Source organism: Perissodus microlepis, chromosome 1, assembly GCF_051167445.1.
Source record: "Perissodus microlepis isolate ML-2025 ecotype Zambia chromosome 1, ASM5116744v1, whole genome shotgun sequence".
In the NCBI taxonomy this organism is placed as follows: Eukaryota; Metazoa; Chordata; class Actinopteri; order Cichliformes; family Cichlidae; genus Perissodus; species Perissodus microlepis.
Genome location: NC_140461.1, coordinates 2,984,120 through 3,010,899, shown reverse-complemented (window position 1 = coordinate 3,010,899; position 26,780 = coordinate 2,984,120). Strand labels below are relative to the sequence as shown.

Below are 26,780 nucleotides of genomic sequence, written 5' to 3'. Positions count from 1 at the left end.
AACACATGTTAAAAATACACACACACACACACACACACACACACTAAAGCTTTTCTTACGCCACATCTTCATAGAAGCTCTCCAGCTCGTCTCGCTGCTCAGCCAGAGAAGAGTCCAGGTCCAGATAGTTTCCACTGGGAGACAGCTGGAGGGTGCAGTCTTCCAGCTGATGGACACACACACACACACACACACACACACACACACACACACACACACACACACACACACACACACACACACACACACACACACACACACACACACAGAGAGACATATGTGAAGATCAAGTTTAACCAATGCTGAATCACGACAGAGCTCAGCTGTGAACAGATTTGTTTGTGTGTGAAAAGCCGAGGCAGAGCGAGGGACACCGATCTCTGGTGTCAGTAGAAACAGATCCTGCAGCCGCTGCTGCAAACAAACAAAACTGACTCGACCGGTTTAACCGATGAGGTCTGTGGATCTTTGCCTCTATATTCATGTGGGAGAAAGTAATCTACCCGGATATTGGCTAATCTGGATGAGTCTCACACTAAAGCTGCACCCAGATTTCTAAAGGATCATCCAGCCTCATAAAGCTGAAGACATTTTGAGATTTGGTAACTAATGCGAGGACACCTGCTGTCCGAATAAATCACTGAAAACAGTCACATTTATGGCAAATACAACAAGATGCAACAATCCTCCAAAATCAGGAGTCACACTTTTTGAAAAAACTCGCCAAAATTTAAGCCACCAACTTCAATTAGCTGATCAATAACAGCTTTTCTGGATGATTGATTCATGCATTTATTTACAGCACAGTGTAGGACAGCTGTAGATCCGATGCTTGGCTGCGACTTCTATTTTGTGTCAACTCTAAAGCCACAGGACAAGAAAAACTCCTGACGTTGATTTTCTCCAAGATCATATCGATCCATGTTGTCCTGCATCAGAGAGAAATGCCATTTATACTTCAATATATTTATTATATTCTTGTTAAAAACAATGGAGTCCCGGTGTATCAATGTAATGTAATAAGACACAATGCTGTCAAATTCAACAGCGGCAGAAAACACTCGACTGTTGTGCCGATGCTTTAGCTCAAACAAATGCGATTCCTCCACCGTCATTTCTGCAGAACGCCCGATTTTACTGAATTTACATGACATGTAAATATTCTGGCTGACTGGAAAAATAAAGACAAGAAGCGAATTATCAAGAATGAACCACAACCATTATAAAGCAGGACCGTATAACAACTCTATTGTACTTATATATAAATCATTCATAACAATGGGCATCTCAGGAGCCTTTATATTATAGGAAGGTACCGATCCACCAACATCGTTCAACAGACGTAGTGTTCTCAGTGGGAGAAACGTTTCATCACTGATCCGAGTGATTCCAACCTTATAAACAGGACATTCGCACAATGACTGAAACCAGCACCTCACTTGGCTCAGTGACGAAACGTTTCTCCCACTGAAAACGTTACGTCTGGATGAACAGAATCAACTTTTTGGGATGTATTTACCTGGATGATTGAGTATGCTTCAAGACATTATTCAACACAACTCCTTTACTTACGCTCCTCTAGGTGCGTAAGTAAAGGAGAGTTTAGGGCAGGGGTGGGCAATCTCAGTCCACGAGGGCCGGTGTCCCTGCAGGTTTTATATGTGTCCTCGAACCAACACAGCAGATTTAAATGGCTAAATTAGCTCCTCAACATGTCCTGAAGTTCTCCAGAGGCCTGGTAACGAACTAATCATGTGATTCAGGTGTGTTGACCGAAGGTGAGATCTAAAACCTGCAGGACACCGGCCCTCGTGGACTGAGATTGCCCACCTCTGGTTTAGGGTCATCTGATCCTCACAGCCAGTCTGCTTCCTATTCTACTTTTCATCACTAAGAACCACAAGAAAGCCCACAGTCTGAAACTGAACAGCCATGTAGGGAAATGTAGGAATAATATGATGCTAATAGGTCTTTAATATTACCGTTTGATAACTCACGAGTAGTTTTCCAGAATGTAAATGATAACATTAGAGACACGGGAGGTTTCTAATTTTTATAGTAAGCAGTCATGCATATTTGTTTAATGTGTTTGTTGAAGGAGACACTGATTAAAGTGACTCAAAGGTTCCTTGCAGTGTTAACGGAGGCCAGTGTAATGCCATCAGATTAGTCAATGCGTTTCTGAGGTTAAATACAGTAACTTCAATTTAATCTGAGTTTAGCAGCAGGAAACAGGAGTCATCTCGCCCTTTGTCTTTAAAACATGTCTGCAATTTAACTGACTTGTGTATCTGGTTGTATTGCTAAATATAACTAGGCATTACCTGCAGAACAATGGAAATGCACGCAGTGCTTTCATGTTATACATTCTTCCCTTTGGCAGTGAAAATAATTGGTCCCAGCACAGAACCCTGGGGAACTCCATGACTAACCTCTGAGTGAAGAAGGCGCGCCATCCAAATAACTTGGATTTTTATTATTGAAACTGGAACACATCATTCAGAAAAATCCATGTAATCTGTAATAAAACCGACTGCTTCATGCAAACAAAGTTGGTTTAGGCTGAGAGAAGCTAATTAGTAACCTTCGCTGCTGTAAATGTTTTACAGCCATTTCTAAAGCTGGAGCTGATGTGTGACATTTGTGCTGTTGGATAATTGTACAGTTATTCAGCCGTCGTACCGTCAGCTGTAAAACATGAATGCTGCTCGCGTCAGACGTTATTCTGTTTATTGTAGAAATGGCTGTTTAACCCCTCCCTCCTTTTGTATCTGTGGTTTCTGTACTTTCACTGATTTTATTTACATGTGACAGAAAGTTGCTTTACAAAACCGATCCAACAGGTCACACACGCTCTGTGTTTTCTGGGGCAGTATGCAACAGGAATGTGCTTTTTACTCTCTCAAACAGTAAACAGGGTCTGTGATCCACATCAGCTTCATGTCTATTTATAGCCGCCCTGCTCGGCCTGGCAGCATGTTTGTAGCAGAGCCATGGCCAGGTACAATAATCAGTTATCAAACACATCAGGTCTGCTTTTGAGTGTCAGACTCTAGACCTGCAGGTCCACATTCTTCTTCTCCAACAACACAGATCCTTCCCCTCAGCCTGGAGCTGCACGGAGGAGGCGGAGGAGGCTCACCTCCACATTTTAAACTGATGGTGTAACTGCAGGTCACGTGGTTGTTTGTGGATTTACATTTTCTTCGCTATAATTTTCAGTAAGGATTTAAAGAAGACCTGAAAGTGAACTTGGACAGTGACCATAAAAGCAGCTCCAAACATCCCTCTGACTCAATCTGCACATTTTCAGGTTTAACTAATTTTACATCTGAGTCTACAAAACCTTCCTTTTCTGTGAAAAGTTTGTTGAGTTTGCACTCACATTTTATACAGAGTAGTCTAAGGAGCTGGGGGAAAAAAAGCGACTGGACTGCTTTAAGTTTCTTGAAGACGTTTCATCCAAGAAGCTTCTTTAGTTCTAAGACCAATTGGTTGCAAATCCCAGATTATTAAGGCCTACTGGGAGTGTCCCTAAGAGGGTTGTTGACCGACTATTGATCATCTGAGTCAGGTGTGGAAATGGCTGTAGGTCATTATCAGCCAAGGTTTCAGGCTAACCCATAGTGAGACCGTGCCCCACCCCGTCATGTGATCTATTGAGATCAAACCATCTGTCTTCTCTGTCCAAAACGTAAACATTGGTATCCTCAAAAGAGTGACCTTTGACCTTTATGTGCAAACTGAAGAAGCTGCTTCTCGCATGAGAGGTGAAATGTCTTCAAGAAACTTTAGTCTAGTCGCTTTTCTTTCCAAGCTCCTTAGATTACCAAGACCTAGATACTAAGAACCTTCAGACTGAGAGCTTTTCTAGTCTTATCGACCACTCAAGGCGCTTTAACGCCAGGTCACATTTGAACCATAGAGCACATCTACCTCACATCCATGGTAATCTAGAATCTCCAGTTAAGCTAACAAGTGTTTGGACCGTAGGAGGAAGCTGGAGTACAGACACAGGAAGCACACACCGACTCTCCATCTCACCAGGATTCTGCCCAAATAAAGGAGTTCGGCTGTGAATGTTAGTATTTTAAGGTGATCTCCATGAAGTGGGGACAAAATGGTTAAAAATGTTTTTTTAACCTAACATCTTAGAGTGGACAGGAATGGCTTAAACACATACGCACGTCGTGGAACAACGGCGCCTTCCTCCTCCAACTTCCCCCCCTCTTGGTCCTCATTGATTAGCATCCTATTGACCCACTGGGTCAAAATGTACATGTTTCCGTTATGCAGAACTGTGTCATCACTGTATTTATTATTTTGCAAAACCAAACAGGAAAGGTTGAAGAACACTCCACCTTTTGTAATTTGAATCAGCTGGATTAGATGCCCTGCTACAAACTCTGAGGACAGAGACGGTAACCGTGCAAAGGATTCACTCCGAGCACGAGTGTGTGTTCTTGGGCTGCACAATTAGTCAAATCTAAATCTCAATCACGATTTTGGCTTCCCACAATTAAACTAAATACTAAAAAGCGTGCTCTGCCAATATAATGCAAAGCAAAGGCAAATGAAGCCTAATACTGTGCCTGATGACATGGCTGCATGTGCCAATGACAGTGGTTCCCTGTTCCAGTCTGTATGAGTAACAAATGATAAAAGACAGATTTACAACATCCTGTCAAAACAAACATCAAATGTGTGACACAGCAGGAAGTGAAGAGCTTGCCTCCTGAAGGGGATCATCATCCATTGTTTGGAATTACTTCAGATTTGGGGCAAGTGACATTAATCTGGAAAGAATCACATACAAAGAGTGCTGCAGAGTTGTAACACAAATAACACACAACTGCCTGAAAACACAGAGGCCGAGAAAAACAATGCAGTGGTTGCAAATGCGCCTCGTCCAACATCAGCTCGGACGAGTCTGTACAGCGCATCGGCAGGTCAATAAACACCTCGTCTGTCTGCAAAGAAGTTCTAATTGACAGGAACGTACCATGACAGAAAAGTGAAAGTGGTTCCCGGATGACTTTGTGTTTTATTTAATTTATGAATTTTATTAGAGCAGTCGTCTGTCTGAACTGGTTTGGTTGAGAAAGAGGAGAAGGCGAGACGTCACGCACTGCCTAAACTAAATGAAGTATTTCCAGTAATGACAAAACATATGTGGAGAATCTTGTGCCGTGTGTGCCGAATGCAAGACGGGACAAACTCAGACTGTTTCCCGCGACACTGTCCGGAGATCATGCGCAAACAGCTTTACACTCGATTTAAATAAACACTGCTGCTAATTTACTTTGATCCTCTTTAAAGCCGACACTGAGCGTATGAAACAAAACTCATCAACAGACTGTTTGTGCAACTGCTGCCTACAAATTTTAGGAAGGAAAAGCCTGTTCAACTCTTATCAACACATTGCTCTTAGTATTACATCCGTCCATGCATCCATCCGAGCTTATCTGCTGTTTACAGGTCCCACCCTTTTCCTCCAAAAACCAGGCAGTGAAGCAGGAGGATGGCGATGAAATAAAACCAGCTTCGTGCAGCACAGCAGATGTAATGGCTGTGTACCATTCTCATTATCTCACTGAATCTATCAAGGAGGCAGGGAGCTGCCTCAGGTCGAGCCCTGGGGCAAGATGGGAACAATTAGGGGGTCAGTGGAGGAATGTAATCTATAGGGACCAGCGTTCTCTGGTGCTTATCTGATGCTCGAAATTCCAGCCGGGCTCCGGCCGCCTCGCGGCAGGCTGGTGTCGGGCTCACATGATGGCTATGAATCTTTGAAACAGAACTTCATTTTTTAAAAAGTGAGAAATCAGCACTAGTGTGGAAACACACTAGTGTTTCACAGAAACAGTGCAGAACATGTTCAAACAAAGACTGCTGAGCAATGATTGCTTCATCCTTCTTTTAATAACTGCAGAGGGACAAAGAGCAAAATGTGACGTCAATAAGATGGATGAAGGCAAAGCTTTAAATCATACCGCTGTAACTGTTCAACTATTAGCAATAATAAATATCTGATGTCTGTACCTGGCAGCTCACACGGATATATTTCTATTGTTTTTGTGCGCAGCGCTGTAACTTCTCACCTTCCAAACCCAAATCACTATTGAATGCTCGTAGTTACTGTAGTCTGATTACTGTCTAAAGCGGCACAGTTACATTTCTTCTACATTCTTTCGAGCATTAACGGAAACATGAGGAGTTTCTCAGTTTGAACAAGTGTGGCTCTAAAGCCTCCATCAGCTCCTAGAAGCTACGGGTCCCGTTTCCTTGTCTGCAGCTATGACCACGGTAGCTCGAGGCTGAAGCTTGTGAGAGCTTTTGATCGCTTGAAAGCTGGAAATTTGTCCTGGAAAACTACTTGTGCATTTATGGCAGTCGGGTTAAGACAGATGAGGGAACCATGAGATTCATCATAAGTAAATTGCTCTTGTGACGCTGACTGGATGGACTAACCATTAAAACACATCTTCAGATATGTCATCGTCATGCTTCGGTTTCACTGTTAAAGCTGTGTTTGCACTGCAGGGACTAGGAGGCTTTGGAAGAGCTCAGTGTGTTTCCACTCCTGGGACTCTGTTCTTCACTGGCAGAGAAACCGCTTTACAAAATAAATGTCTGAGGGAATTATTATCTTAAGGTTCTGGAACTTTTTGGGTCAGGCTTGCAGCTCGAAACGCTCCTGATTGGTGCTCACCACTATTATTAAAAATAAAAAAATATGTAGTTGTAGCTAATGCGTTTGTTTACTATGCTGTGGCCTTACAGCAGCATGCCAAACATGGACTGAAAATAAGGTGTAGTAGAGTCGTGCACAAAAATGACATGTGTGACTCATCTGGAGTGGAAATGCAGAGAACTAAAGGCCGAAGGTGAACAAGGCTCCTGGGACTAAAGGTTGTGAGTACACTGGGTTTTATGGCAACTTCCATTCTTTTGTGTTAACACCAGATGAAACAAGGTCTAAATTAAGCTCCAAGTTTTACCTCCAAATAATTTCTGATCCAACTTTCTTTCATAAGTACGTGCAGTTTCCTGCCAGGGCGTCCAGCTCTGAACATTTCTGACTGGTTCAGTTATTTGGAGTTTTTTCAACTATTTTTTCAAAGACCATTAAAAAATAAATAAATAAATAAATAAATAAATACTAAAACTACAACATGGAGTTACAAAAGACAGATGGAAATGACCACAAAGTCCAAGCTTAGGCTGTAACAGTGAAGAAGAAATCCACGGGTACAGACAGTTGTGAGCAGCTCTTTCTTGGTGTGTGAAAATAATGCAACTTTAATTCAATTCCAATTAAATGCAGTGGAAAATTATATAGCATCAAACAACACCTCAAGGTGCTTTATTTTTAAAGGTAAAGACCCTAAAACAATAGAGAGAAAACCGTAACAACCAGGCGACCCATTATGAGCACGCATTTGGCGACTGTGGGAAGGAAAAACTCCCTTTTAACAGGAAGAAACCATCAGCAGAACCAGGCTCTGGGTTCTGCTGCGAATAAAATACTTATTATAAATACCTGTGATAAAAACCTTTAAAAATTAAATAAAGACAGAATGTGAAGAAAAAATATGCTTCTTTATGTACAAGGCTGCACTTTAGTGTAATAGCACTTTTCACCACAAGGTCGTAAAACGAGTGTATCTCTTTTAATCAAACACGTAACTAAGAAGACATAAGGGTCTGGAAAAAAAGGCTGAGCTAAAATAAATAAATAAATATTTGACTTGTAATAAACCCCTCCTGACAGTGGACTAATTAAAACGTGCAGAGTGTCATTACAAAAGGCAGCTTTAAAAACAGCCCTTGCTTTTCTTGATAAGTCAGGTAAATAATGACGTTCTCAAGGAGCTTTAGTACGAGTGAAATCAAAGATGGCGACTTTAGCTTCTTGGAAATTTTGTGGAAATTAGGTTCGTGTACAGCGGTTGACACGAAAACCATCCAGCCTCAGAAATCGCTGCTCTGAAGTTAGCCTGTAAGTTTCCACAGCTTCATAATGTCAGACAGTCCCACAACACTGGCACCATCAGGGCTCACTGAATTATAACACTGCTGCTAATCTTCATTTAACAGGCTGCAATTAGAAGCTTCTTGTATTACAGCCCATCATAAACTCTGTAGCCAAAAGTCATTTAGATGTTTCTGACAGTCGTCCATTAAAATGAATATCATTTCACTTTGACTCTTAAACCAGACGCCGCTTTTGTCAGCAATGTTACGCAATCACTTTATTGTGCAGTGTACTTCAGACCATCAGAACTATGGAATGTGTGCTTACATGTAAAATGACTAACTGCAGTGTAACAGCATGCTGACATAATGCTGAGTGAGCCTGAGTGACATGACGCTGCCGTCACTTCCTGCTTGGAAAAACAGACTCCTTAGCACAAAGCAGCATCATTAGTCACCCAAGCAACAGGAAACAGGACCACGGAGCTTATTCCGCTTTTCCAAACAACGACGCATTAAATTCACCATTTTCAGCCACATTTTCAGCTCCCTGACAGAATGGACCATTGTGAAGCGAAGCAACACGACTTCTCACAATAATTTCATGAGGCAAAACTGCACATATGATAGCTTCAAAGGGCAGGAAGACTACTTCTTCATTTTGAATCAATCCAGTTTTATTTATACAGTCCCTGTTCACAACAATCACCTGCAGACACTTCCCAGTGATACAAATGTTCAGAAGATCCAGTATGAGCAGCACTTTGTGACAGTGGGGAGGAAGAACTTCCTTTAAACAGGAAGAGACCCTTAAGGTCTGCCTCCCATTCTACTTTTAGAAAAGCAGGAACCACAAGTAAGCCTGCAGGTTGAATAATATTATTCTATGAGGTCTTTACAATGTGACACGGCCTGATCATTCAGTTTGAGAGGGAAATAATAGGACACTGTAAAAAAAGTGTCCAAGGTTTTCCCCCCACAGCTTTCAGGCATTAAATGAAGATGACATAAAATGGTCTTTTTGATGAAAGACACACGATTTGGTCTTAAACCCGTGATGAACACAGAGTCAGCAGGGTTCACCCTTTAGGGAAGATAACCAAGTGTACAAAATGTTGTTGACATTTCAGTCTGAACGCACAGGGTGCTGAGTGTTTTGGTTTTTTTCCTTTGAGACTTCCCGGTGGGGTCATTCAGGTCTACCTTCTGTCCCCGAAATAAACCTGGACTTACAGTTTGTTAATTTAACCTTTTCCATCTCGATTAAACAGACGGCTTTATTTTGTCTCAGGGTGCTGCTGAATGCCTCTGCTGTGAAAATAACCCTGCAGTGATGTTAAGCCTTATTGATTATGTTCTGATCGATTCTGAATCCCTGACAGAGAAAGGGGGCTTGGGACTAAGAGAAGGAAAAAGCTCTCACGTGGAAAATCAGACTGAAAAAAGAGAAACGGATACAAGTCTAATTAAAACGTTTTCTACTTTAATGAGGAGCAGGTCAATAAAGTCCTGTTTCTCTTACACTTGTATTGATTTCAGTATTAAATGTGTAAAAGGAATAACAGCTGCTATCCTGTTGAATGACTCGTGTTTCGGCTCCAACTCGGACACACCAGGCTGTATGAATTTAAAGTCCGGTGTGTGTTTTTGGACTGCAGCAAACATCATAAACGCCTCTTTGACACCTGAAAACTTTCGCCTGACTCGGATAATTCGAGGCATTTAAAACTTATTCCCACCCCAGCCTCTCTGTCCGGTCCGGTTTCGCAGGTTCCCCCTTAAAGGTTTAAGCTCCCCGGCAGGACTGGCGTTAACCAGGTAGTCCCGTCAGTGACCCACCTTCAGCGGCGGCTCCAGCAGCTTGTGGATCCCGGCGATCTGCTCGCTGAGCGGCAGGTTCTCTTCCAGGTTCACCGTCGGAGGTCTCCGAGGTTCGGGGAAGTTTGTGCAGATAAACGGATCCGAGTCCTCCAAGTACTGGACCCGGCAGACGATGGAGGCCATGGCCATGCGCCCGTGACCCGACTGCGGCTGTAAAAGTGCGAGCTGTCGGCGAAGGTCCGTCCTCCGCTGGAAGAAACTTTAAATGAGAGGAGAAAGTTTCAGCTCCAGATATAAAGCCGCCACACTCACTTCCGGCGCCTTCAAAGTAAAACTAAACTGTAAAAGAAAAACATTCAAAAGAACACTTTATTGATGATGAGATTATTTCTTATTTATTTCTTATTTTCATCAGATCTGGATTAGGTTATAGATAATATTTCTTAGTGCATATCAGTGAACTCACCCTCCAATCTGCTCAGACCACCCAAAGTTACCCGTATGAGATCACACTAAAAGACCAAGTTTTTTTTAACTTAGATTGAGGCATTTGAATGGTACTTTTATTCTAATTAAAATTATACACAAAGGTCGGACAAAGTATACTTCAAGATAATCAGATAGCAATACAAGACCCGCTTCAGGAAAATCCTAATCTCAGTATTCACTGACCGTTAGTTGGACTAGTCACTGATAACTCGTGTTCTTGTTTGCAGCAAATGCTGCATTTTTTTATGCAGACTGGTGGTTTTTGGTGTCAACCAGAAAATAGTCCACCAGGCTGTGCCAGAGACCATCATAAGGTTTAGGATGTCACTGCGGGGTGGCACGCTCTCTGTGCGATTGGCTGAGTCTGTCATGAACGTGATGGCGAGGACTGAACGTCTTTATGATCGGTCGGTATTTAGACAAGCACAGAGGTTCTGTCAGATTGATCGCATGTCCTCTATGCTGAGTATGAGCCGAGTATTGGCTTCTGTATGTCGCAGAACATACGGTGAACTGCTTTTAAACTTCATTCATGTTAGTCAAGCTTTTCAGCAAGTTTTTAAAAGTTATCTGCACATTAAAAAAATGTTTATTGATTCTTTGTGAAGGCAGGTTATGTGACAGAAGCACATGTGGTATTGTAGTTTATGTTGGTTACATATAAGAAAACATATGTAACCAATCAAACTGTCACGGGCAGAGCTGAAGGATGAGCATGCAGCTCCTGGAGCCTCGGGGTGCAGTGTGTTAGGCTGCTAATCCAGATTTTGCGGGGAACTTTTATTTACTAACCACTCCATCCTCACGAGGCCCGTCAGCAGAGCCGTTTGTTGATCAGCAGCTTCCTCTGGTGGATGACTGACTGTAGTACAAAGATTTTCAATGACACATTAATGCTTGTTTTTCTAGCCAGCTTAAAGAGTGATGCCGAAAACTGTCATTAGGAAATTAAAAAAATATACACCTGCAAACACCTGCGCTTTTTCTCTGTCATAAAAACTGCTTAAATCCCCACAAATAACTTGGACTCACTTTCTTAACCCCTAGGGATACAGATGTATAAATGTTCAAATGTATATCAAATACTTCAGCAAAAAAAAAAAAATGACAGAAAAATAAAAATAAAAGAAATATCCTTTCAGAATATTTATTGTTACATTTCATGTTGCTGAAGTTAATGCAAAAAAATCAGAATACTTTATTAATCCCTAAGGAAATGATGTAAAGCTACACACAACCTACATATGCACACTGTCATAGTCAATCTGACATCCCAGGTATAATCTTACCATAATCATTGTAGCATAAGTATGTATGTCTGTTCCCTAACTCCTGCTAGAGGCATCAATCAATCTGGATTAAACTTTATCAACATCTATGAAGCTTTTAGGAATTATTTTTATGTCACTCACATACTTACAAGTTATATAAATTATGTGCAGTAGCTGATCTTAAAACAAATGGCAACATTACATCTATGTTAAGCAGTTTTTAGCGCAGTGGGACTTTGAGACAATTGTAACTAAATGTCAGACAGTGATGCTAACAGTGCCTGTAACCCATCACTTTGTCTTATACAATGAGTATGTAGTTGAAGAGAAGAAGAACAATAAATACATGTTTATTATTCATTTATTTGCTGTTTATGAACAGAAATTTTCATCACCTGATCATATACAGTATTATAATGATGGCTCTACATTGTCTGACAGGTGAAATGTTCTCTGGGCATTTTGCACTGCAGCACTCATAGTTTTATGCGCTTCTTCCGATTCTTATATCAGTGACTGATGGGTGGAGCTCTACTTGACACACCACATCCCAGTAACATGGAACAGTGAGAGACTCTATGCACAAACTGCTGCTGCTTCGACCTCTGTGGATCTGTGGACTCAGTTCATCTTCTCTCAGCACATGCATTACCCCATTTACCAAAATGGCAGCCATCTGTGGAGAGAAAAAGAAACACTGAATAAGTGTTTATGTGCAGCACATCCAGTATAAAATACAGCAGAGGTTCAGATCTCTTCAGAGCAGCAGTGGGGAGACTGTGCAGTGTAGCTAGCGCTCTCTTAGTTCTCCATGTTAACATATTGGTGTGAACATGCTGAGCTTGAAGCTGACAGACCTGCAGATGCTTTTAGCATCAAGTCTAATCAATTTCATGAAGTAAACTGAGCGCCCCACAGGCCTCATTACTGCAGAAATTTGTTAGGGCCAGCAGCCCCCGGTGGCACCTCCTCTCTACACGCTGGTCCTCGGGGATTCCATCATCAGGAACGTGCGGATGAGGGGGGCGCTCACGCTGTCGTTCCCGGGAGCCACCGTTGTTGACATAGTGGACAGAATTCCCAACATCCTGGCGTCCCACCCACAGACCAACCGGCTCATCATTCACATCGGCACCAATGACATCCCCAAACAGCAATCTGAGCTGCTGAAGCTGGACTTCCTCCAACTCTTCAGCCTCCTTGGTCAGTTGCAAGTGAGTGCTTTTATCTCCGGGCCCACCCCCACCTGCGGTAGAGGGATAGGCCGTTTCAGCCGGCTGCTCAGCCTTAACACCTGGCTTTCCTCCGCCTGTGTCTCCCACAGTGTGGGTTTTACTAACAATTTTGATGGCTTCTGGGAGAGGAGGCATCTTTTTGGGGCAGACGGGCTCCACCTCAACGCCTGGGGACGCCGTTTGCTGCCCGCCAATTTGGCATTTGGCGTACAGCACTCCCGCACACGGCCCTGTCATTACCCCAAACCGACATTACCTGCTGATCTGTCCGCCACTGACTGATGTCCCCCTGGTCCCAGCTCCTATATTTGTTCCACTTTTAACAGTAATACACAAAACTCTGGACTTGGACCTGTTACGACCCGGCTCGAAATGACCGTAACAAGAGCGGGGTGTCCCGTGACTTCCCACGCCCAAACAGACACAGCCACAGCATCGGACTTTTAACAATAGTTTATTGACAACAATGGCACTCACGGTAGTGGGAGTGTATAATTTCGGGGTGAGCTAAGGCCAACACAACAAACAAAACTCAACCTAGGCTTCGGTTCCCCTCTGACCTGTTTAAGGAAAAGAAAAGAAAGAAATAACACAGTCTGACCTCCCTGGTCTAAAAACACAGGAGAAAAGAAGGTTTCCCAAAATAATCGGCAGCTCACCCCTACTTGCTCCGCACTTCACACACGCCCGACCTTTTAACCAAATAGCTATTGCTACGGCTGCTCCGTCTGGACCTGAGGCAAGTGCACGGGAAGTCTGCCACAACCCCTGCACCGCAGCTCTTCGGTCGCCCTTTTATAGTTCATGTCCACAGCAGGAACCAGTTACATCAGGCCGTTCCTTAGGTCCACCAATCACAGCCGAGCCCCTGCACAGGTGAATTTGCATACACACATTAAGAAACAGATAACCCACCAACACAGGCACGTAACAGACCTCTCTCTCCCACAGTCAACACAATACCCGTCATATTCACAAACAGAGAGCAACAGAATTATCATAAATCCAGTAACTCCAAAAACATTAATAACCTCCGGCCCTTTCAAAAATGTCAACATCCATTGAACTCTACTGTCAAAAATCCACCAGTCTCGATCAGTATGGCACTTTTAAATGTCCGCTCTCTGTTGAACAAGTCTTTTATTATTAATGATTTAATTTTAGATAATAAACTTGACTGTTTATTTTTAACTGAAACATGGCTGGGTTTGGATGCACCACTTGTTCTCACTGAGGCCTCCCCACCAAATTTTAATTTCTCTTTTTCTATTAGAAGTGGTAAGAGAGGTGGTGGGCCTGCATCTTTAACCAACAACACACTCACCACCAAACACATTTTATTTGATCATTTTACCACTTTTGAATTCCATGCTATTGTTTTTAGCAGCCCTCCAGTTTTATCTGTCACAATTTATAGACCACCTAAAGACAGTGCTGCTTTTATTAAGGAATTTTCAGAATGTTTAACAAACATACACTCAAAATATAACATGATAATTTTAACCGGTGATTTTAACCTGCACATAGATAATCCTTCTGACTCTACATCAAAAGAATTTTTAAACATTCTTCACAACAGAGGACACACTCTGGACCTGGTCATCACCCATGGGCTGTCCACCAGTGTGTCCTCTGCTGTTGACCTGGCTGTCTCTGACCACTACTGTGTGTTTTTTAACATCACCGGTTTTATTCAGCGGGAGACTTCGGTGCGAACTGTGAGGAGGCGCTATCTAACCTCTGAAGTGGCTGCAAATTATACCAGGCTTTTAGACGAATGTCCCCCTGTGATTTTACCTGCACCTGCGATTTTATTTTTAATTATTTTAACAGCAAACTGAAGAAAAGCCTTGACTCCGTTGCTCCACTCACCACCAAAAAGATTAATGTAAAACATGTATCACCCTGGAGAAATGAAGAAGTCAAAAAACTCAAAAGAAATTGCAGGGCAGCAGAAAGGAGATGGAGGAAAAATAAAAATGCAATCAACCATCAAATACTTTGCGAGCAACTTAAAATGTACAATAATACATTAAGGAATTCAAGAAATTCATACTTCGCCAAAATAATCAGTAATAACAAAAATAATCCCAAGGTCCTCTTTTCTACCATAGATTATTTATTTAACCCTGATTTTAACAGCTCCCAAAGAACCCCCACAGGCTCACTCTGTGAGCAGTTTGCAGACCACTTCAGGGGAAAAATCAGCGCCATCAGATGTGATATTTTATCTTCTCGCGATATGATTTTAAACACATCTGAGGGCTCAATTGTACCTGAGGAGACACTGGACAGCTTTGTCCTGGTTAATGCTGAGAATCTTAAGAAAGTTTTCTCCACAGTGAGACCCACCATGATTGTTTATGTTAATGAGAGTGTGGGGAGTGAGTTGGAGGGCGGGGTGGGCTGCTTTTAACCATGTAAAGCACTTTGTGCTACATTTCTGTATGAAAAGTGCTTTATAAATAAAGATTGATTGATTGATAGTGTGGATAGATATATGCAAATATAATGACAGGACGTCAGCGGGGAATTTAGTCTAGTCTGTGGCTACTAAACAGAGTGAAATCAGATGCGATACTCTGAGAGCGTGACGCCTTAACGCCCACTCACATCCTGGGCCATCTGACCTCAGGAATTCGCATGATAAGGTGGGGCCAGGTTTCACAATGAACACACCCGAAACCCTGGCTGATTGGGACCCACACCCGCTTTCACACCTTGGCTCAGGCGATTAGAGGATCATCAGGGGGTCCTTTTGTCCCTCTGTGGGGGGATACTCCCACTAGGTTTATATCTGGGACTCTCCACCATTTGACCTTAGAACTGAAGAAGCTTCTCGGATGAGAGGTGAAACGTCTTCAAGTAACTTAAAGAAGTCCAGACGCTTTTCTTTGCAAGCTCCTTTGACTACGATGACCTGGATGACTGAGAACCTTCACAGACATCTGAGAGCGTGATGAATGAGGACTATCTTGTAGGGCTGTCAGCTGTAACCGAGCTTTTGTTGGCGTAGGCATGAACACAACAAAAGTAGGCAGTGCTACATCACAAAAAGTGTCTGACTGGCTCATTGAGTTGTCTTTTTGTCTGAAGCCTGTCTTCACTCTCCTCACAGACCTTCATGGAAAGGTTGTGAGAGCCTGTACACACTTTTACAGGAAACACTGGATTTAGTACAATACTGTTCAAAGCAACTGGCTCCAACCCTTTACTGACCTCAGAGTCTCCAGTGTAAAGTCTGGATGCTTCACAAGATCAACCAGCTGTTGCACGCCTGAATTGTGCAGCTTGTTTCCTCTCAGGTCCAGCTCTCTTAGATGGGAGGGGTTGGACTTCAGAGCTGAACTCAGAGAAGTACAGCAGAATTAGTATCAGCTCACACATAAAAGCTGTATATATTACATATGATATATGTAGGCATTTGTCAGGCTAAAAAATCCAAATAAACCTATCAGAAAAATAGTAGAACCTTTAGGTGTGGCCACATTAACAATCTGATATATTATTAAAAATGACATGACGCAATTTTCAGCTCAGCAATAGCAAAAATTCCTGGAAAACCACAGAAGAGTGGATACTGATAGAATTCTTTCCCTGGTGAAGAAGATATGACTCACAACATTTACCCAAGTCAAGAACATCCTGAAAGCGTATCTCTGTCAAAGTCTACACTCAAGAGATGCCTTCTATGTACAATGTACAAATAAAATTTACAACAGGGTGCAAACCACTGGTTATATTTAAGAACAGGAAGACCAGATTAGACTGCCATAACACACAAAACTTGGCCATTGGCCCAAATCTTATCAAACTAAAGTCTGTGACCTGACCTCAGGTGCTCCAGTCTACAGTTTGGATTCTCCAAAGCAGCAGACAGATGCTTCACTCCGGAAACTTGCAGTTCATTGTAACTCAGGTCCAGCTGTGTGAGATGGGATGGGCTGGACTTCAGAGCTGAGGCCACAACTTCACAGTGAGTCTCTGAGAGTCTGCAGCCACAAAGTCTGTAAGGACAAACATTACCCTTTAGATCTACTTTACACATTTGATGACAGTTGAACATATCCTACTAACATGTCAGCTTATCGTCTTTCTTTTAATTATTTTAATAATTGTTTAGCTTTAATCTGCAGAAGGGACTTAAGTTGCATTCAGGCTGTGCACAGTTTGTTTACATGACCTGATTCTGCAATTGGCTCCAAAAAGTTATCATCTGGATCGAAATAACATTTTTACTGGCCACTGTGTTAATGTGATTTTTGTATTGGGTTACTCATTAAACAATTCCAGTTGTGAACGATTATCTTTGTTTGCTGCAAGAGTCGTGTATGAATTTAGGATGGAATTTAAATGTTTTTCAGACCTTTGGTTAATGGTGTTCTCTGTGACAGACTTGTGCTTAGCATACACATGGGTTCTTTTTTTTTAAACCACAGAAGTCATTTAGAGACTGGTGATGTAAACAAAGCATGTGAAATTGATAGTTAATATTAGATACTTACGTTCAAAGAGGGGAAATGGGTTACCATATGTTTTGTAGATAATCAAAATCTGATGATTTTTATATGCTTGTAGGATGCTGAAATAGACTAAGCTGATAGATGTTAATCTGTCTGTGAATGGCGCTGGAGGCCATTGATCAATGGTCATGACAATTAATGATCATGAAACTGACCTCATTGTTAGTCAGTGGTGTTATTTTGCTCATTGTGCAAATGTACTGTTTAGTACACTACGTCCAGATGGAATTCCCTTACCTTACCTTACTTTATCATCAAGACGATATAAAAAAAATGAACCCACTTTGATTTATACTGTCTGAATTGTTAATGTTAATCACATTTGGACTCACCCAGCCCTTTTACAGTTCCTCACAGCTGGGATCAGTCTCCGTTTTCCTTTCTCTGATGCATTGTATTTCCTCAGATCCAACTCATCCAGAACCTCCTCTGACATCTGCAGCATGTAGGCCAAAGCTGAACAGTGGATGTGAGAGAGTTTCTTATCTGATCTGTTCTTTGACTTGAGGAACTCTTGGATCTCCTGATGGACAGAGAGATTTTTCATCTCCATCAAACAGTGAAAGATGTTAATGCTTCTGTCAGGAGACATTTCATCACTGTTCATCTCATTCAGATTGTTTATGACTATTTGGACATTTTTTAGACTGTTCTCCGTCCGACCCAGCAGACCTCCTAAGAGTCTCTGGTTGGACTCCAGAGAGAGGCCATGAAGGAAGCGAACAAACATGTCCAGGTGGCCATTTTTACTTTGAAGGGATTTTTTCATGACTCTCTGTAGAAAGACATCCATAGATGGGGAGCTGTTTCTGTATTCCCAATGTCTCTTCAGGAAGTCCTGGAGCACTTCTGTCTTTCTGTGGGTGAAACAGTAGAACAGATAGACTGCAGCCAGGAACTCTTGAATGCTCAGATGAACAAAGCAGTAGGCTGCTTTCTTGAAGATCTCACACTCTCGTTTGAAGATCTCTGTACAAACTCCAGAGTACACCGAGGCTTCTGTGACATCCAGCCCACAGTGCTCCAGGTGTTCTTGGTAGAACAGGATATTTCCTTTCTCCAGATGTTGAAATGCCAGCTTTCCCAGCTTCAGGAGAACTTCCTTGTCAGCCTCTGTCTGCTCCTGTGGACTCGTCTTATGTCCCTCGTGGTACTTGTTCTTCTTCCTTTTTGTCTGAACCAGCAGAAAGTATGAGTACATGTCAGTCAGGGTCTTGGACAGCTCTCCTCTCTGCTCTGTAGTCAACATGTGCTCCAGAACTGTAGCAGTGATCCAGCAGAAGACTGGGATTCTACACATGATGTGGAGGCTCCTGGATGTCTTCATGTGGGAGATGATTCTGGACAGCTCTTCATCACTGAATCTCCTCCTGAAGTACTCCTCCTTCTGGGCATCAGTGAAGCCTCGTACTTCTGTTACCCTGTCAACACGTCTAGGAGGGATCTGATTGGCTGCTGCAGGTCGGGAAGTTATCCAGACGAGAGCCGAGGGAAGCAGATTCCCCTCGATGAGGTTTGTCAGCACCTCGCTGACTGATGACTTCTGTGTGACATCAGACACGAGCTTCCTGGTGAAATCCAATGAAAGTCTGCTTTCATCCAGGCCGTCAAAGATGAACAAAAGTTTACAGACAGCGAGCTTCTCTGCTGTGACCTTCTGTAATGGTTGGTCAGAACCACTCTGATGGGTCTCTGTTGGTCAGGTAAGGCTTTAAAGATGTCGTGGCACCTGACTGGAGTGTCATCAAGAGCCTCCATCTTGGAAGCTGTCTACAGCTGCCTCACTTCATGTTGAGTTTGAACCTCTTCACTCTGTCCCTCTGTGATGAAGAGCTCAGTGTAGCTCCTGCTGAGGAGGGTTCTACTTCCTGTTTCATCACTTCCTTCAGTCACACGTTCGCATCTCCTCCTCAGACTGATCTTATGTTCATCTAAAACCTCCTGCAGACCAACATCGGCAGAAAGACAAAAAAAATCAATGAGACTAAAGAGAAAGAAAACTCCTAAATAACACAAGAAGTTGAGTTTTCAGAAATGAGTCTATCAGCAGACAGATGTTCAATCGTACTTTGCACTTTGGGTTCACTGGCTGTCTGCCGTTTAGCTTCTGTTGTGGGGATTTTTCCACACTGGGGACAGAAGAAGTCTCCTGATGAAGCACACTGGTCCCAGTATGAACAGACACACTGTTTGCAGAACCAGTGTCCACAGCTGGTGAAGACCGGATCCTTCAGGACGTCCTGACACAAAGCACAGCAGGACAGCTGCTCCTCGAACATTGCTTGTCTTCTTCGCTCTGGACACAAACGAAAAATTATTCCATTTTCTGATAAAATACATAGTCAAAAACAAAAGTTTAATACCAGCGCTGGCTTACAGGGAAAATATTGTTTTTTAAATAAAAACATAAAATGAAATTATAACAATAATAATAACTTATAGACAGAGGGCTGGATCCTGTATCCTGGGTTCTACTCTGTGCCTGGCACGTGTTCCTGTTACTGGACACTGGGGACAATTTTCAATGAGCACATTTCATGTGCAGATAGATTCCTTCACTCTGAACAGAGCTGTACAGTAAAAGCTTTAAAAAGTGTTCATTCAGTCTGTAACCCAATCTCAGCATCACAGGAGCATGTGTTGTATTAATGATTCATCCAATCATAAAACACAGACACATGTTATAAAGAAGCTGAACATTCAGATGTCTCTGAAATCTGAGCAAATCAGGTGGCTGCATCCCACATTTTTTCTGAAAGTTTTAATGCTAAAATGTATGTAAGAGGCTAGATTTGAAAGAAAACATCTTCCATTCAATTCAATTCAATTCAATTTTATTTATATAGCGCCAAATCACAACAAAAGTCGCCTCAAGGCGCTTCATAGATAGATTCCATCCATCCATCCATCCATCCATCCATCCATCCATCTTCTTCCGCTTATCCAGGGCCGGGTTGTGGGGGCAGCAGCCTAAGCAGAGAAGCCCAGACCTCCCTCTCCCCAGCCTCCTCCTCTAGCTTATCCGGGGGAACACCAAGGCGTTCCCAGGCCAGCCGAGAGATATAACCTCTCCAGCGTGTCCTGGGTCTGCCCCGGGGCCTCCTCCTTGTGGGACATGCCTGGAACACCTCACCCAGGAGGCGCCCAGGAGGCATCCTTGTCAGATGCCCGAACCACCTCAGCTGGCTCCTTTCGATGTGGAGGAGCAGCGGCTCTACTCTGAGCCCCTCCTGAATGGCTAAGCTCCTCACCCTATCTCTAAGGGAGAGGCCAGCCACCCTTCGGAGGAAGCCCATTTCCACCGCTTGTATCCTCAATCGCGTTCTTTCGGTCACTACCCACAGCTCATGACCAAAAGTGCGGTTAGGGACATAGATTGACCGGTAAATTGAGAGCTTTGTTTTTACGCTTGGCTGTCTCTTCACCACGACGGACCGGTACAGCATCCACATCACTGCAGCCGCAGCACCAATCCATCTGTTGATCTCCGGCTCCCTTCTCCCGTCACTCGTGAACAAGACCCTGAGATACTTAAACTCCTCCACTTGGGGCAGGAATTCATCTCTGACCCGGAGTGGGCACTCCACCCTTTTTCGGTTGAGGACGAGAAAACATCTTCAAGTTCCTGCTCTCATTTCTAATCCGGCTAAAATGCAACCTAATGACGTCAGCTGGTGACCTGGTGGCTGTTAAATGCATCAAAGGATGGTGTTGTTTAAGAGCCACTGATGGCTCACATTTATGTACCTTGTAAAAGTAGCCTTAATAAGATGTTGGTGTCAATAAGGACCACCATCGCTGTGAAATGCTCCCAGTTTTAATTCAGGATTATTTAAGTGTCACTGATCTAATATATCACTCAGGCAATCTTCCTCATAGATACATGCAGAACAAGTTGGTTTAAAGGAGAGACAGTCACTTACTTTATGTCTGATGATAGAGGTTCATTACTGAAGTTTAAAGGCACTCCTTTGGACCTATTACTCTTCATAGATAAACACTTGTACTGCTTTCCTGGAGACTCTGGTGGAGCCTCATCTTCCCCCAGATCACTCATCTCCAGTCAGTCTGAGAGGAAAACCAGCAAAGGTTCATTTTACAGAGACAGAAATGAAAAACACCAGAAAACCACGAGAAAAGTCGTGCATATTAATCTTTCATTGGTTTTATTTAATATGTCACGTGTCCTAATTTGTCGTTGGAGAAATTGCAAATTTTTTCTTTTAGCTGACCGTTTAGTGGGTGGTGACGTCACTGCTGTTCGTAAAGGCCCTGCAGTATCAAAGAGGGAAATAAGGAAACTATTTATTATTTAGGGAATGTAAACAGTTCTTTTTAGGGTAACCACAAAACAGATACAAGTTTACTTCAGACAATTAATAATCTTTATCAAGAAAAATGAAGCTACTCGATCCCTCTGCTGTTTACATCCACGGGAGGAGCTCTGCAAGCCGTTTATAAAACGTTTCAGTTTGCTGCTGCGACCTGTGAGACTTTCATGTCACTTTATTATTTCTCAGATTATTCTATTATTCCATTCTAACACGGCATAAATAAATAAATACACAATAACACTCACCTCGTTGTCCTTCTGTTGTGTAGACTGTAAAATAGAGTCTGAGCTCATAAACCCTTCACTTTCAACCTAACATTACCCCGCCCCGAGACAACGTCACAGATGTGTGACATCAGCTTCTTACAGAGAGATGAGCGCCTGTATTCGACTGAATACTACAAAAATGAATCTAAATAAATAAGCGTGAAAGGATGATACTTGGCATCACACACAGACCTCAGACCTCCGTGATTCTACACACATAACCACAGCTGCTGATGCTGGATATAAAGTGTCACGGTGGTTAGCTGTGGTTTGCAGTAATGACCAACAGAATGTGAAGAATACGTGGAAATATGAGGATGAGCTGTTGCTGATGTGACAGGAAGCCAAGAAATGGAGAAACGTTTGTAACTCAGTCCAACAAACTCATTTATGAAGTGAAATATGCTGCAGCTGCTGTTTGCTGTAATAGTACAGTAAAGTAAAGCTTTTGTGGATCTGAACATCGCCTACAATTCCAGGTGCTGCCATTTGGCCTGTCACTTGGACTAAGACTCAGGTGGTCTCATCAGGTGTAGGCTCCTCCCCCTTTACATCCTTTCTGTTTTGAAAACAGTTACAAGCTGCTGTGGAATGTCAAAGCTAAAAATAAAAATAAAAAACACTGGATACTGGCATATAAACTATATTAAATAAATTTCAAACAGAAAGAAGCACAAACGAGTGCAAACTACGCAGAGAACAGTATCTGTGCACAGTGTTGATTTCTCAGTGTTAGTAGAATTCAACAGAGTTCCGAGTTAGTTCAACACTTAATCGAGTTAAAATAACACATCGGGAGTTGATTCCTGAAAAGTGTTAGTGTGGATTTTAGTCGTTACTGCATTTTAACACTGTGGGTGTTAAATTAGACCACACCTTCATTTCCTTATGTCATGGGAGTTTATTGTAATCTGGTGGTATTAATGATTTGACCGACACTAGTGTTAGTGTTAGAAAATTAACACTATTCAGAGTTGAATTTTTAAACACCAGGGCTAGTGTAAAGTACTACCTACACTATTCGGTGTTAATATTTTAACACTTAACACCAGTGTAGAATATTTTTGACACTGGTCAGTGTTACTCAGTGTTAATCTTTAACTCTGTGCAGTGTTAAAATAACACTAGCTCATTGTTAAAAATATAACACTTTGAAAAGTGTTAATTTAACACTCAAAAGAGTGGACACATAGACACTTTTCTAGTGTTAAATTTAACACTCACAGTGTTAATTTCACACTAGCGATTGTGCTGTGTGCTCACTTTGCTGTTCTTTGTTTCTGTTGAACATCTGTCGATGGATTAGGCCTTCCACGGCTGGCTGATCTCAGCCCAGTGAGTGTTGATCTAAAGATCACTCCTCAGGAGCCACTTAATTTAAAAAAATATGTAATCAGTGAGTGAGAAGAGTCAGCTGATCCAGATTCGTCCCATTCATTCTGGAATTCTTCTGACTTTTCAGTCTATGTCTGAGCCCTAACTTTATTACAGGCGTATATGTATTTATAACCTGTTTATTATCACTGTAATCCATTGCACTGTGCATGTCTTTTATTGGTGTTTAATTCAAAAATGCTGTATTGTTTTTGTGTAACTGGGTGAAGCTTCTTTTGACGGCTTCCTTATTCACAAAGGGTCACCACAGTGTGCAGTTCCATATGTTTAAGCTGGATGACGCTGAGTTTGGGATCTTTCACTTTATAGGTGAACGTGTGAATCACTACAAATGACAAAGTTTAATCTTGTTTCTCTGTTTTTTAATTTTTTATTATTCTGAGGATGCTGCTTTCTGATACCTTCTACAACATGTCTCAGTGCTCCAAAAGCAGCAAAATCTAAATAAATACAAAAATGTGAAAAAGTGGAGTTTGTGTTTGTTCCAGCAGGTGGCAGTGTTTCTGCACATTTCAGTGGTTGACAGCTTGCAGCGTGATTGCATAAGAAAAGTGATGAAACTGGTTGAAACACACACACACACACACACACACACACACACACACACACACACACGTACAAGTACTTTGGTTATTTTAACTCGACTGTCAGTCAGTCGGTCACAGCAACACTGAGCAGTGACCCATGAAGGGACACTCACCTGGGTCTGAAAAACGTGCTGTCCCCAGTAAAACTTGTTTCCAGACAACCTCTGGTCGCATCTGTCCAGTCAGTGAAAACATCATTTGATCATATCATGGAGTGACTAGTTAGGAGGACAGATGAGGAAATAAATAAGAATGAGAAATACTGTAAGTAGGAAGGGAAGCAAAAGACCAGAGTAAGGAAGGAATGAAGAGGTATGAAGGATGCAGTGAAGAGTATGAGGAGGTAAGGGAAGAAAATAATCAGAAAGGGGAAAGACGTATAAGAAATGGAAGGAAAGTAATGAGGACGAGGAGTTATTATGTAGAAGCTGGTCTATAAATAGTTGTGCTTTTTACCCTCCCCTGTTTCCTCTTCTCTTTCTCACTTAACTAACCTTTGACCTCTGAGGCGAAAAAAGACAAACTGGCCCTGACAAAATGGCCTGTTGTGGTTTTGGCTCTGCGGTGCTGGTTACTAGCTCTGACTCCATCAGCACAGCTGTTTCTCATTGGCTGCTTCTTCCTGAATTTCTCTGAGCTCCTTCCAGCTACACTGCAACACACAGTCACACTGGGAATACACCAGTTCAGCCGCAGACCGGTGTACTGGTAATGCAGCACTCCCAGAGGATCAGGTTTCTCTGTCTCTTTGGGATATGCTTGTTTGTCTGTTCTGGTTCCCATTCTCTTTGTTTTCTGTGCTAAAATCAGCCAGGTGTGTTCAGGTGTGTTTCTGTCCAGTGTGGTGCACTGACAGAGGAGAGCTAACTGAGCTGCTCAGCTCACTGCACCTTCTACATCCAACATTTGGCTCCATTTTTTAGGAGGCAACATTTAGATGTGAGAGAAATTTTTGTCTTTTATTAGTCAGTTACTGATTATTGATTTTGGGTAACCGAGCCTGTGGAGTGCACTCAGGGACAGGATGCAGCTTGCTACATAGAGAGAGCTGAGTGTAAAAGCAAAGCTCTCAATTTACCGGTCGATCTACGTCCCTACCCTCACCTATGGCCACGAGCTGTGGGTAGTGACCGAAAGAACAAGATTGTGGATACAAGGAAATGAGCTTCCTCCGAAGGGTGGCTGGCCTCTCCCTTAGAAATAGGGTGAGGAGTTCAGCCATCCGGGAGGGGCTCAGAGTAGAGCCGCTGCTCCTCCACATCGAAAGGAGCCAGCTGAGGTGGTTCGGGCATCTGACAAGGATGCCTCCTGGGCGCCTCCTAGGTGAGGTGTTCCAGGCATGTCCCACAAGGAGGAGGCCCCGGGGCAGACCCAGGACACGCTGGAGAGGTTATATCTCTCGGCTGGCCTGGGAACGCCTTGGTGTTCCCCCGGATAAGCTAGAGGAGGTGGCTGGGGAGAGGGAGGTCTGGGCTTCTCTGCTTAGGCTTCTGACCCCTCGACCCAGCCCTGGATAAAGCGGAAGAAGATGGATGGATGGAGAAACGAATCTAAAGGTTCACAGGAGAGTGTACGAAAGAGGCAGAAGAGGAGGATGAAAAAGGAAAAGAGCTGAGGAGAGTACGTTGTGTATAAGCGTGATCCTCAAAATCTGTAGATGACTATCTTAAGATCTAAGTAAGACACGGACTTCGGGATGAGCCCGAAGCAGATCTGAGATGATGAAATTTACATTACTCATAACTTTGTGGTATTCTCTGAGTTTAAGCAATCAGCCTCAAAGCTCCACCTTGCAGTTTTTCACAGCCACTTTGAGGCATCTACTTTTTCTTCTTCCTCCAAAACAAGCCCTGAAAAAAGTTTAACAGTGTTCATTCCTGAACACCAAGAACGAGGCTGGTGTTGTGTTTAAAAAAAAAGGCACATTAACGTAACCCCACTAGCTGCATGTGTTTGGACTGTGGGAGGAAGCCAGAGTACCCGGAGAGAACCCACACAAACACGGGGAGAACATGCAAACTCCACATGGGAAGGCCTGATATTGTTTTCAATCACAGAGCAGAAACGCAGATCAGAGGTGAGATGATATAAAAACAATATGTGGATCACTGTCATTGTTGCACCTCAGGAGGGTCAGTTAGTAGTCGAAGAGGCGCACAACGTACATATCACGGAGTGCAATTATGAAAGTGGCTCCTGCAAGGAGGCCATTTAACTTCATTTTCTTAATACATGATTCTAACTTGTCCACAGGTGTGACAGGAGTGTGACTGGTTGTCAGTGTTGGGGAGTAATGGAATACATGTTACGCATTACGTATTTAAAATACAAAACATGAGTAACTGTATTCTGTTACAGTTACCATTTAAAAAGGTGATATTCAGAATACAGTTACTTTGTTGAAATAAATGGATTACACGGTGGTATTTTCCTGTTTTATATGTTAGGCTATTCCTCGCCAGTGGAAACCCAAACAAAACACATTAAAAGCCTCTAATGCCTAATGACGTGAAGAAATAGTTTTTAAAATTATTCACAAAAATAATTTGAAGGCAACAGGCAGAGTGTTACAGGCATAGCCCTAAAGAATGTAGCCTCATGGGCAGTGTAGTCCAGTTGTAAGTAAGCTATTAAGACTCGATTGTACACTTTTTTCGTGTTTTCCTCCGAAACAATAAGTTCCGTTGGAGCAGCCTTTCAACGCCTCTCTCTGTCTCTCGCTAGCAAAGTTGACCCAGACAACAAAGTAAAGCTAGTTTTCGGCTACGAGCCCGACACGAACCCGACGTATTAGTCAGAGGTCCCTTTACTACGGCTCGGAGCCGCGGACCTGTTTTATATACGCGTGGAATAGTTTTCTATACGAGATCGCTGCAAAAAGT

The 26,780-nt window shown here is 42.7% G+C and overlaps 2 protein-coding genes and 1 pseudogene across 6 annotated transcripts in view; all 3 read right to left on the bottom strand.

Annotated features, from left to right (window-relative positions):
- fhod1 (formin homology 2 domain containing 1) overlaps positions 1-10,040 on the bottom strand; it is a 48,645-nt gene extending 38,605 nt beyond the window's left edge. For all 4 annotated transcript variants that reach the window (XM_084926802.1, XM_084926810.1, XM_084926818.1 and 1 more), the window contains exons 1-2: positions 9,817-10,040; positions 60-166 (exon numbers count right to left, since the gene is read on the bottom strand). In XM_084926802.1, the coding sequence (XP_084782928.1) occupies positions 60-166; positions 9,817-9,987 (278 nt within the window). In that variant the 5' untranslated portion in view covers positions 9,988-10,040. The remainder of the gene's footprint in view (positions 1-59; positions 167-9,816) is intronic.
- A 1,944-nt stretch (positions 10,041-11,984) lies between these two features.
- On the bottom strand, positions 11,985-19,074 carry LOC146393128 (protein NLRC3-like). The gene is made up of 5 exons (XM_084924979.1): positions 19,051-19,074; positions 17,649-19,006; positions 16,627-16,800; positions 16,013-16,136; positions 11,985-12,234 (listed from the first exon to the last, which is right to left on the bottom strand). The coding sequence occupies exons 1-4, from the start codon at positions 19,072-19,074 to the stop codon at positions 16,052-16,054; spliced, it is 1,641 nt and encodes a 546-aa protein (XP_084781105.1). The 3' UTR covers positions 11,985-12,234; positions 16,013-16,051.
- LOC146393127 (uncharacterized) lies at positions 18,945-21,380 on the bottom strand (annotated as a pseudogene). Its single transcript, XR_014799943.1, has 2 exons — positions 21,240-21,380; positions 18,945-19,612 (listed from the first exon to the last, which is right to left on the bottom strand). The product of XR_014799943.1 is annotated as an uncharacterized LOC146393127 (transcript).
- Positions 21,381-26,780: the final 5,400 nt, after the last annotated feature.